This window comes from Sminthopsis crassicaudata, chromosome 2 (assembly GCF_048593235.1).
Source record: "Sminthopsis crassicaudata isolate SCR6 chromosome 2, ASM4859323v1, whole genome shotgun sequence".
In the NCBI taxonomy this organism is placed as follows: Eukaryota; Metazoa; Chordata; class Mammalia; order Dasyuromorphia; family Dasyuridae; genus Sminthopsis; species Sminthopsis crassicaudata.
The window spans coordinates 103,485,975-103,499,596 of record NC_133618.1 but is presented as its reverse complement, the minus strand read 5'-3'; the positions used below and the strand labels follow the sequence as shown (position 1 = coordinate 103,499,596).

At 32.9% G+C, this 13,622-nt stretch overlaps 1 protein-coding gene across 3 annotated transcripts in view; it reads right to left on the bottom strand.

Annotated features, from left to right (window-relative positions):
- Positions 1–13,622, bottom strand: part of EML6 (EMAP like 6) — a 284,438-nt gene that overhangs the window by 143,490 nt on the left and 127,326 nt on the right. For all 3 annotated transcript variants that reach the window (XM_074286942.1, XM_074286941.1, XM_074286943.1), the window contains 2 exons: positions 9,885–10,044; positions 3,257–3,355 (listed from right to left, as the gene is read on the bottom strand). In XM_074286942.1, the coding sequence (XP_074143043.1) occupies positions 3,257–3,355; positions 9,885–10,044 (259 nt within the window). The remainder of the gene's footprint in view (positions 1–3,256; positions 3,356–9,884; positions 10,045–13,622) is intronic.

The window sequence follows — 13,622 nt, the reverse complement described above, 5'->3', positions numbered from 1 at the left end:
TCTGTGTAAAAATATTCACTCTAAAAATGATAGTATATTCAATATTTAATTAGTCTTTCAGCAGGGATACCTATTTAAATGATAGCACTTCAGTGGTTCTGTGATTTGCACTTCTTCCCCAATGCAGATGGAAGCAATCTATCCATTCTCTCTTCCCATTTTCTGTGATTCTTCCTCATTCTTCCATGGAGGTTGTACTTGAGACTCTAGAAGGTCTTTCTTATTCTTTTTTTAATACTAATGTTGTCATCACTCATTTTCATATCATAATTGGCTTAATGCCTTATTTATTATGCATGCCCTGGTATATGTATTTTAAAATATTTTTTCAGGTTAATTCATTGCAAGTACTATCCTGTGCCCACCAAGCTCCTGCAATTCTGACTCTTCTGAGATTGGGGTTTTCTATCATTTTACAGTCATTTAGTACTAACCAGGAAGAAACTTACGTTTTTTAAAAAATATTATGTGTAATATATGCATACACACATGTTTTACAGACGTGTGTAGCATGGAATCATTAAAACCATGGCTCAATTTCCTAATTATGACCAAGCTAATTTCCTATTTATATTCAATTGTAGAACCATCTCACTTTGGGGAACACACTAAATTCAATTCTTTTCAACAAACTATATGCTATATAATAGCTCAAAGGATTAATAAGACATATTTAAAAAATTAACCATTGTTAAAAATTCAAAATATTGAAGCAAAAAAGGGAATTATTCAAAACATTTTTGACAAATATTCTTACAGACAATGCGTAGTTATTCTATTCTCTCTTGCTTGAACATATGCAATTGCTATTAAATTATATCTTTCTAATTTTGTTAGGAGCTATACAGACAAAAAAGGCACTTGAAAACATTAAATATAACATAATTTTATTTTATGTCATGTATATGTGTATGAGAGGCATAGTGGACAGAAAGCTAGACTTATAAAAGTATTGATTACAAAGAGTGTGATTCATCAAGAACAGGTCATACTGAACTAACTATATGTGGAGATGGTTCTTGCCAATTATAACCCAGCTACCTGTGAACTTGATCCCATTGTTCTGTCTCATCCAGGAGCTTATCCATTTAATCATAAATTTTTTTTTTGTCCTAATTGCCCTTATCCACTTGTCCTTTCCCTGCTACTACAAACTTGCTCAGATCGCCACCCTTTAAAAAACTTTGCCTAATTAATACCCCTTCAAGTTATATTATTTCTTTTTTTTTTCCTTTCACAGATAAACTCCTGGATGAAGGTGAGAGTAACTATCTATTTCCATTGTCATTTTTTCAAACTCACTGCTCAGTTCCTTGCAATCCCTACTATTCTATGGAAACTGTTCTCTACAAAGTTATCAATCATCTCTCTTCGTGGTTAAATTCAATAACTTTTTCTCATTCTTCAACTTTTCTGACATACCTTCATTATTTGACACAAATTACTCATGTAAATTCTTTCCTCTCTTGGTTTTTAGATATTACTGTCTTCAAGTTCTCTTATAATCCATGAAACAAAAATTTCTCTATCTCTTTCATAAATTCATTATCTGTATTTTGCCTTGTGCAAAGATATCTTCCAGAGCTCTGTCCTAGACCATCTCTTCTTCTCTTACTACACTTTCAGTGATTTAATTAGCTCTAATGGATTCATTTCTCATCTCCATGCAGATGATATCCCATTCTATATATGCAGACTACATCTCTCTCCTGAGTTCCAGGCCTGAATCTCCAATGGCTTGTTTGATAGCTCCTTTTGGATATTCCACAGCACTTCAAACTCAGTGTGCTCACCACAGAATTTATTTTTGTCCTAAATCCATGCTCCCCTCTTCCTTCTGTATTTCTATTAATCACTTAGACTTGCAGCATAAAAATCAACCTCAACACTTCATTCTTTCTCAATGCTCATATTCAATTAATTGCTGAATCTTGTCAATTTCATGTCTTCAATCATCTGTCCTCTCAGTTACACAGTGAGCATCCTAGTCTAAGCCCTTATCATTTTAATTTTATTTATTTTATTCTGAACTTAATAAACAAACATTTCCATAACATTGTAAAAAAAAAAGATAATTGTATATCAAACTGCAAATCTATTATATACAACTTGCTATTCCTTTTTAAGTATATAATAAAAACTATTGTGTAACTTTTTTCCCTCCTTTTTTCTTCCCTGCCCTTGTTTGCCATCCTCCACTACTATCAGATTACAAATATGTAACCTCATCACCTCTTGACTAGACTATGGCAACCACCTCAATTTTGTCTCCCTGAATCCAGGTTTTCCTCTCTCCAATTCATCCTCCACACAGCTGTCAAACTGACATTCTTAAAGGCCAGATCTCACCATGGCATACATCAATTTTAAAAGGAATCTTCATTCCCTTTAAGTTAAAATAAAAATTACTCTCTTTGGCATTTAAAGCCCTCTGAAATCTGTCTCCAGCATACTTTTTTTCCCAGAAGATACAAATTCAAATCCAGCTTTAGATTCTTACTAGTTGTGTGAACATGAACAAATAGTTTAATTTCTGTTTGCCTCAGTTTCCTCATTTGTAAAATGGGGATAATAATCACACCTATCTTGCAGGGTTTTTGTGAGGATTAAATAAGATATTCGTAAAGCACTTAGCACAGTATCTGGTACATAGTAAACACTATATAAATGTTTATTCCCTCTTTACCTTTTTCTATACACAATTCATCTCCTACCCCTGTGTGTCTTTCCAAACATACACTGTGCCTCATGTCTTAAATGTTTTCCTTGCTTAGTTTCTACTCTTGGAAATCTCAACTCCTTTTAAGGCTTAGTTTAGGCCTTGCCTCCTTTGAGAGGTCTTTCTGTTCCCTAGTTCCTTCTAATCACTATCTATTATACATGTAGATATAATTTACAAATATATGAACACAGTGCATATATTTAGGTGTTTATGTCTTATATATTTAGCTATTTGTGAATACATTGTCTTCTGCTAAATGTAAGGCCCTTAAGAACATGAACTGTCTCATATTTGTATTTCTGTCCTCAGTGCCATACATGGCAAATGGAAGGTGCATAAATAATATTTGTTGATTCATTGATTGATGGAGGAAACATTTAGTATATTTTTATTAAAAAATGAATTGAGACAATAACTTCAAAAGAATTTAAACTAGTAAGAACAAAAAGATTCTAAAGACATCTTACATATACATGTACACAGAAAGAGATTCTATATCTTTTCATTATGAATGATTCAGTGCAGCATAATTACCCTATCTGAATGGCCAGTTGCTGTTGCCAGTAGTTTTCCCTTTTTCCAGTCCCAAATGCAGACTGTGTTTTTGGCATCCAATCCCACAGAGGCCAAACGCTAAGAAAAGAACAACAATGTTGTCAATTGGAGATTATCACAAAGATTTTTTTTTCTGCTCAGAAAATCATGTGCAAGGCATTTTTCCCCAAATTTATGTCAAATTAGACAAAAACTAAAGATAATACATTACATGTCTAAATTTAAATTATGTTGAAAATTCAATACCAATTGGCAAAAGTTGTAAATTGATCACATATATTAAAGATATCAGATATTGTTGCCAATATTGGTTACAGATTTTTCTCAAAAAGTTTCGACTGAAATGAGTGGAAGTGATAAAGGAAGGCAAATTGAGGGTAGGGTTTACCGTATACCTTTAATTCAATATTGGATTAGAGTCCAGGTTTCTGAAGTCAAGAAATCTACTAAAACTGTTGAAATTGAAGAAGTAAAAAGACTTTTTCTTTAAAAGAGCAAGAGGGAGGGGAAATATATATATATATGTATATATATATATATATATATATATATATATATATATATAGTTACATACATTATTTCTAAATTGTTAGATTCATATATATTTAAGAAACTAAAGAAAAAATATACTTAATAAAGCTAATCTAATTTTCTAGTTTCTGGTTTGAAATATTTAGTTAAGGCCAGAATTTTTCTTCCAGTGAAAATCATCAATTAAAAAAATAGCAATATAATTATGTACAAAATCAAACCCAAACAAGTAATATATACACATAAATATATATATAATACAAACCTTTCTAAATTAAATGATGGAAAAGAGCAAATACATAGTAAGGCAATGTGATAACATGGGAAAAGTGTAGTAATGGGGATCTAATTTAACATCTGTTACTGTTAACTTGGTAAGTATTTGATTTGGGGCAAATCACAGTGTCCCTTATTCTCAATGTCCATAGTTATAAAATGTAGATGATCATTGCTTCTCTCGCAGTCTTCCTAGAATTGTTCTGAGGAATGATTGAAGTAATATATGTAAAATCACACTGTGAAAAAGAAAGTATGATCCAAATATAAGTTATTATTGTGATTGTTTAGGGCTCTTCAGGAAAATTGATCTCCACTGAAGATATTTAACACATAAATCATACACAATACTCTGTGTTTAGAGAGGATACTAAACACTTATTCTGGGTTCATTAAGAAATTTTTTTTCTTAAGGTCTCCAAAATTCCACTAGAGGGAATGACTCAATGATACTGTTTTCTCACATGTGATGCATATGAAAGTAGGATAGTTATTTTACTCCAAAGCTACACCACTACTTCAGGTATAGTGGATAGGGAGCTGGTCTTAGAATTAGGAAGAAACCTAATTGGCCCTTAACAAGCCATTTAGTTCCTTAATAGTTCCACCCCAGAAAATTCTTTAAGAACATAAAGACAATGCATGGATACATATTGATAGAGCAAGTTCCTCACTGTGGAGACTTGCTATATTGATAAAAGCACAGATCTATTTAATTAAGTATGAAGTGGGCAGTGTCTTTCATTTACTTCCTTTTCCATTGTTGACGGAATGTCTATACCAACAAAATGATAGATTATGAAAGAATCAAAGCATTGTTTTTGTCAATTTAGGATGACCTTGCATCCCTATCCTACCCACTAAAATCCCATAACATCCTCCTGCCCAATAGTTGCTCCTCAGGACTCTTGGGTCTTGCTCTCTGCTCTTCCACCAAACCTAAGGACCACTGATCCTTTTTAGCCACCTCGCAGTTGAACTCTTCTAGAAGCTCTTTCTCAAAAGCTAAGCAGAGGGAATCGTCTTAACATTTCTATTTGTATTCACACTACTGGGCTTACTATATGCTTACATATAGTATATGCTTTATATATGCTTTTCCATGCCATATGCATACTAAGGGAGATCTGCTTACTTCACCCAGAGCAGCATCACTTTTTGCTCAGAAACAATGTTCACCTCAGTGCCCAGATTCCACAAAACTCCTATAAGGTTTTTAGTGTTTTTTGGCCAAGTCCTCAAAATGTTTGGGAAATACAGGTTCTATTCTCATGCCCTCTTCCTGATGGGTAGTATGGTTACCTGTGGAAGAGCCTATCTTATATGCCATAGAGGGGACTCTTCTATTACTTTATTTGTTATGTTGTTTTATTAAAGTCTTTTGTTTTGAACTCACAGATTCTCAGTCTGGCTGGTAAAAATAAAAATATTCATGATTTTGAGTGACTCAAATCGCTGGGAGCTTTTCTAGCCATCCACAGGTGAGAGGGCATTTCAGGTATTATTCTTTAAAAAGAAAAGTCACAAAAGCATTATAAATAAGTGAAACCAGTTTTCATAGAGCCAGAGAACTTCTGAGTTGTAAAGGACATCAGAAGTCAGACAGAAAAGCCCAAGCCATCGTATAAATTCACTCTATGCAGAAGTGTTCAGTAGGTGCTAGCTAGAGTACCTAGAAATCAGCTTATTCCATTACTTGAATTAGAAAAACAAAAGGAAATTAATTTAATTCAAATTTCATTTAACATTCCTTTAACTACTTTAAAGGCATTTCTATGTTCTTTCATTGGTTGTGAAGTGACATATCATTTGTCTATTGCTAAATATCACTAGATCCCACTGGACCCTGACCAATGAATAAATGCCTGGCCTGAAGGAATAGGCAGCAATGAGCTAGGAAATGCATCATGGCAAACAACTACAAAGATGTTTTTATCCACAGGAAATTAAGTATCTCAGATAGCTTGATTTTCCCCAATAAAATAAAACTAAAAATAAAGTAGTTGGCATTCTAATATAAAATGAAGGTAAAAAAATGAAAATCTCTTTTTCATCTCATTTGGTATTTTTATTTAGGTACTGCAGAATATATATCTTGACAAATGTTTAAGAAAACATATTTGCAACAACATTAAAGTAAATATGAGCAGTGAATTTGTCTATTAAGTTTCTCTGTATATATAGGTAAAGGTAAATGAAAAATCAAAATAATAAGGTAGACATTTATGTGTAAATAGTACATAAATTGTATATGAAAATACATTAGCCCAATTTATAAGGCTACATAATATACACTCTGTAATAATAGCTTCTATTTACATAGTACTTTAAGGGCTTTTTAAAATGACCTTTACGTATTTTATTTCATTTGTTCACCAAGACAACACTGAAATTGAAATTATTATCATTATCTTACAGATGAGGAAACTTCCAGCTCATAGAAGCTTGTGCATGGTTATATCACTATCAAATCAAAGGTTTGTCTTTGATTTTGTTTGCAATTTTGAATCAGAAGCAGGATTCAAATTTAAATTTGCCCTATATCTAATCTAGATCACTTTTCAGTATAACTACACTATTTTTCATATTTAGTCATTTTTTCAATCATGTCCAACTCTTTGTGACCTTGTTTGGGATTTTCTTGGAAAGTTACTGGAATGGTTTGCCATTTCCTTTTCCAGCTCATTTTACAGATGAGGAAACTGAGGCAAATGGGGTTAAGTGACTTGACCAGAGTCACACAGTTAGCAAGTATCTGAGGTAGGAATTGAACTCAAAAAGATGAGTCTTAGTAATTCCAGAGGGGCAGCTAGGTGGCGCAGTGGATAGAGTGTTAGTAATTCCAGAGTCAGCACTCTCTCCACTGTGCCACCTATGTATTTGCCTGTTTCTCATCTATTGAAAGATAAATGCCAAAATGGGGGTAAAAAAATTCAGAATAATGTTATTGTTTGGAAATTTTTAAAAAATGTTTCCAAAGAGGACCACTCCTGACATACAATAAATTTCTTGGAACCTTAGTGATCTCACACTATTCTTTTTTACATCCTCTACATTCCAGACAAATTCACCATTTTATTGTTTCCAGAATATATCTTCTCCTTTTCTGCCTTTGTTCATATATTCCTTATTCCTTTTTTTCTTCTTTTTTTGAGGCTGGGGTTAAGTGACTTGCCCAGGGTCATACAGCTTGGAAGTGTTAAGTGTCTGAGACCAAATTTGAACTCAGGTCCTCCTGAATTCAAGACTGGTGCTCTATCCATTGCGCCACCTAGCTGCCCCCATATATTCCTTATTCCTAGAATACACACACACACATATACACAAACATATATATTTCTGTCTATGGAAATCCCACCTATTTTTCAGGGCCAACTTAAATGTTGCCATTTTTAGGAAGTTTTCCTTCATCCTGATAGCTGGAAGTGGTCTCTCTTATCTGGACTTTCAAAGAAATTTATTTGTACCTTCTAGACACTTTATCATCCCTTACTTTGCATTGTTTTATGTGTATGTGTGAGGGTGTGTATGTATGCATGTTTGTTTCTCCTCAAAAAGTTCCCATCTACATAGACACTATAGATTTCCTTACATTGTTTCAGAAGACCACAACCCACTTGGGTAGAAAAATATTAGGAAGCTGTGTGGTACAATGGATGAAACAATAGGCCTACAATTTAAAAGACATGAGCTCAAATCCTGCCTCAGACATTCCCTAATTTTATGGCAAGTCACTTAACCTCTGTCTCAGTTTCCTTATCTGTAAGATGAGGATAATAGTAGCAACCAATGGCACAGTGAATGCAGCTCTTAGTCAGGAGTCAGGAAAAATTGAGTTCAAATATGTGTATGACTCTAGGCAAGTTTAACTCCTGTTTGCCTCAGTTTCCTCAGCTGTAAAATGAGGATAACTCAGCACCTACCTCTTAGGATTGCTTTGAAGTTCAAATGAGATAATATTTATAAGTCACTTAACATAGAATCTGGAAATATAATAAATATTATATAAATGGTTATTAGCTTCTTCTTTACATCTCTTTATATACTTAACTTTATGTTATCTCTCTAAAGAATTGCCTTTGAGAAGCAACTCTGTGTGGTGGCCAAAAAAGGTCAATCTGAGAGACACGAAGACCTGGGTTCACATCCTGTTTCTGACACAGACAAATAGAATAATCCTGGGCAAATCTCTTAATTTCTTAGGGCTTTAAACTTATAAAAAGAAGAGTTTCAGAACAATCATTAATCCATATTGGTAGAAGCAATCCCTTTGCCAATCACAGATCTGGACCCCTAAAAATTTAATTTAAAAATATTAAAGATACTATAATTTAGCATAACTATAATTCTTAAAAAAAAAGTTATGCATTTCATCAGAATATAGTAAGAGTAGTGGCCAAATTGTTGGGTTTTATACACATATATGCACACACATATACATAAATGTATACACATATACATATGCATAAATCACTGTGTATCTGCATACATATGCACATAGATATATGTGCATGGACATAAAATCACATATTTAGATTTGTGTATACACACACACACGTGTATTACATTCATAGGATTATCAGGAAGATAGAAGGTTTATTTCCTAACCATTCATTATTGTTCTACTAACTAGCTCTGTGACCTTCAAATTACTTATTTAACCTCTGGAGACCTTAGCTTCCTCACATCTTTAACAAGAAGGATTGCAGTAAAGAATGCCTATGGTTTATTTCTATCCCTATATCTATTATTTGTATAATTTTGGCTATTTTGCCACTTTTCAGAAGAATAACAACTGTCTGAAATGGATAAAAAAAAATGTTTCTGTTTGTACTGACTTTCAGAGAGAGATTTTGCAAATCTCTTTAAAATCCAGTTCCTTTCAGCCATAGAGTCCCATCTACAGATTACTGTTCTCTAATCCTCACTGTTAGGAATCATAAAGCATTCAGGCTGGAAGAACCACCAAGGCATTTCCATAATGAACTCTGTCTTTCTACAGTCCTGTTTTCATTCCTAGGTAGCTGTTTTCTAGGAAGCACCAATCACAGAATCTTCATAATATCTATGCTGCTTTGAGGTTTCCAAAGTGGCTTACAAGCATTATCTCATTCGATCCTATCAGCAATCTAGTGACATAGATATTACTAGAGCTATTATTCTTTTATAGTTATTATAATAAAAATTACATTTATAATATAGCATATAATGCAATTATTATATAAATAAATGATATTTATATTATTCATAACATAGTATAGTAATATGTGTGATTAATATAATACAAATTTTAAAATATTATTAATATTGATATTATTATTCTTTTTTTTCCTCGATGAGGAAGGTAGGACTCAGTGATTTGCTCATAAAGATACAATTTATGAGTCCTAGAGATTGGGCTTAAATACATGACTCTGAATTCAGCACTGTATCTGAAAATCTAACCTGTTTTTTAAGAGCTCACAAGACCTTCCAGAAGTCCATTTCCTATGCCTCTTTAATATAGAGAAATATGTTTGTTACCATCCTGGTTTAGATTTGTCTCCAAACTAAAAGATGGCCTCCTTTAAGACTTCTGCTTCTCCTTTGTATAATCACAGACTCTACCAGAAAGGCTATCATTATGGAAGTTTTTCTACTCACAACCCTTTCACCAAACCATATATTACTATAGGTATATAAACTTTTTTTCTTTAAGATATGATTTCAAAATTACTTCAAGTTAAAAGACTTTGGAGATTATAGAGAAGATACAAAAAAAAACAAAAGTAAAGAAAAGAAACTTGCAAATTATCCATACCTGTCCATCCGAATCAAAAGCCAGACAAGCAATTCCATGTGTATGTACATCTTTAAGAATGGAAACAGTCTGTACATTATAAGAGTCCCAAATGCAAATATAAGGATCCTTCCCAACTTGTCCAGTTGCAACCAAGGTTTTATCAGGGTGTAAGGCAAGGCTGAAAGAGAGGAGAAAAAAAGTCTAGGCCATACATATAATTGATCCAATCAGTTCAAAAACTTCTCAAAGTAAAAGAAAATATTGACCAAAATATTGACCATTTTTATATTCTCCAAATTATTACAATTTGTTTGTCACTTCTTATGCCTTATAATTTCAAAAGAAAAGGTATTAAAATTATAACTAAAATAATATTTGATTAATCTAAATAACAATGTTTAACCTAACTGAATACAGAAAGTAAAATTCAGCAATGGGAACATTTAGTCAAATTTAAACAGGTAGATTGCCATGAAAAAAACAGATGTGACCATTTTGGTTGTATTTGGTTTGTTTGAAATGCTGTATACTCTGCTATGTGAATTCTGTAATTACTATTGTTGGCTATATTTGCATACTGATTTTGAAAATAGTTTATCTTTTAAGTCATCTCATGTACTTTTGAAAAAATGCTAACAATTCAGAAAAGTGCCTCACTTAGAATTAATTAAATCTGTCTATAAAACGCTATTGTTAGACTTGTTATGATAGGAAAGCTCTGAGAGGTCACAGAGTCACCATATTTCTATGTCTGTCACCAAGGATTATGCATTTTTTAAATGAAAATTTCTATTTTACATAAATTACTATGCACCCAGAATAATTTCAAATAGATAGACTTAGGGTTTGTTGACAATTTTCCTATCAAAATAAATCATTTTCAAGACTAGTATTTGGAGAAAATTCTGCTAGCTAGCAAGAAACTAGAAATTAAATAATTGTTTTGAAATTTCTTAAAGAAAAATCACCCAATTTCTAAATACACCAAATAAATCATAGACTAAAACATTTCTAAATAGATACACACATACACACAAAGAAGACAGAGATAAAGACAGAAACACAGAAAGACAAAGATACAAGAGGAGAGACAGAGACAGAAAAATAGAGACAGAGAACAGAGATATAAACACACACACAGAAAGAGAAAAAGAAAGACAGACAGAGACAGAGAGGGGGAGGAAGAGGAGGAGGAGGAGGAGAAGAAGGAGAAGGAGAAGAAGGAGGAAAAGGAGGAGGATGAGGAGGAGGAGGAGGAGGAGAAGAAGAAGAAGAAGAAATGGAAGGAAGGAGAAAATCAATTAATATGTATTATCAAGAGTCTACTATGTAACAGACACTGCGCTAGTTACTAGTAATACAGATAAAAACAAAATAGTATCTGCTCATGAGGAAGAAACTTACATTTCCTTTGGTAAAACAACATGTACACATATTAGGAAGAGAAGGAAATGTAAGGAAGGGAAGGGAATAAGTATCTATTAAATGTCTACTATGTACCAGCAACTGTAGTAAGAATTTCACAAATATTTTCTTATTTGATTCTCACAACAATTAGAGGAGATAGGTGCTATTATTATCCAGATTTTATAATTGAATAAACTAGGACAAATCAAGTTTAAGTGTCTTGCCTAAGGTAATGCATCTAGAAAAAGTATGAGACTGTATTCAAACTCAGTTCTTCCTGCCTCCAGACTAGAGTTTTATCCACTGCACTACCCATCTATCTCAAATATATTTACTAACTATATTTATTTATATTACACATTAAGTAAATATAAAATATATGCAAGATAAATACAACATAATTTTACAGGGGAGGCAGTAGCATCTGGGGAGACCAGAAAAAGCCTCGTGGGAAGTAAAATAGCTAGGTAGCACAGAAAATAGAGCACTAGGTCTGGAGTCAGGAAGACTGGCCTGAAACACTTACTAGCTATGTGACTCTGTATGTGCCACATAACCTCATTTTGCTTCAGTTTCCTCATCTGTAAAATGAGCTCGAGAAGGAAATGGCAAACCACTTCAGTATCTTTGCTTAGAAAAACCCAAATGGGGTCACCAAGAACTGGACATGACTGAAAATGACCGAACAACAAAACAACAATATTGTACAACAACTGTGAATGACTTAGCTATTCTTATCAATGCAATGATCCAAGACAAGAGACTCATGCTGAAAAATGCTATACACATTTAGAGAAAGAGCTGATGTATATCTGAATGCAGAATCAAACCATAGTATTTTTTCCACCTTCTTTTTTCATTTTTTCTCCATTTATATTTTTGTTACATGACTAATAAGAAAATAATGTTTTGCATGATTGAACATGTGTAACCTATATCAAATTATTTACTATTCAGGGAGGAGGTGAGAGAATTAGAATTCAAAATTTAAAAAATAAATGTTAAAAATTCTCCTTACATTAATTGGGAGAAAATACTATTCAAAAGAACCACTCACTTCACATTATTCTCTTTTATCTTTCTTTCCTTTCTTGGCCAAACTAAAGTTTATTCCAATTGTCTAGTTTCTCTCCATTCATTCATCTTATGACTCTTGCAATCTGGTTTCCAATCTTATCATTCAAAGATGGAAAGAAAGCTTCAGGAAATGTGACCTCTTTTGACCAACAGAAGTACTGGCCATATACTTTACAAAGGTACTAACTCCTGGAACCTAACATAGAACTACAATCCAGGAAAATTCTTGAGGAGACTACAAAAAGAGAAAAGGACATTCAAAAACCAGAAGTTTTAAGTTAACCCTGTAACAAATGTGTTTTCTACACATGTGTTTCATTATCTTTGTTCTTTAACTGTGTGCCCACTTTCCTCATAGATACAGTGTGTTTTTGTTAAGAGAATGTGCCTCAGACTTTGGGGGAGGGAATATTGTGTCACTACTATACTTGCTATAATATTTTAGTAAATATTTTTGATAAAAAGCTAATTGTCTGGTTGATTGTTAATGGGAAGCACACTGATGTTGATGGTATTAGAAATCTTAACTCCTCAGATTTATGCTTAGAACCTTAAAAGTGTTAGTAGTTGTCTTCTGGGTACACAGTCTACTAAGTCCTGGGAGAAGGAAGAAACTGCACTAACTTCTGACCTCTCTACTCTTTTTATTCTTCTCTTTCATTCTTTTTTTCTCTCTTTCCTTCCACTCTCATCTCTTATTTTCTTTCCTTTCCTGACCTTCTAAGCATATTGATTATAAGAAGTACAATTTGCATCTTAAAGGACCATATGTGTATTGAAAACTTTAGAAAATTCAGTTCAATTCAAAAAATATTTTTTAAAAACATAAACATTATGTATAGGTATTCTGTACTAGATGTTACAAGACAGATATTGGATAAGCCTCTCATCCTTGCCCTCTGTAACATGTTACACATAATAAACAATACACATAACACAAAATAAAATGTCTATAAAGTAAACACAAAATAGTTTTAGCTGGTGGAAGAAGGCACCAGAAGATGAGTGAATTGCTGTTGTCAGTCATTTGTATCTGACTCTTTGTGACCCCATAGACATAGCACTCCAGGATCTTCCATCCTCCACTATCTCATGAACAGTGAACTCTGTTCAAGTTAATGTTCCTTGCTTTTGTGACAATACTAACATATCTCATCTTTTATCATCCCCTTATACTTTGCCTTTCAGTCTTTCCAACATCAAGTCTTTTCCAATGAGTCCCTTCTTCTCATTTTGTGGCCAAAGTATTTAAGCTTCAGCTTTAACATTTGA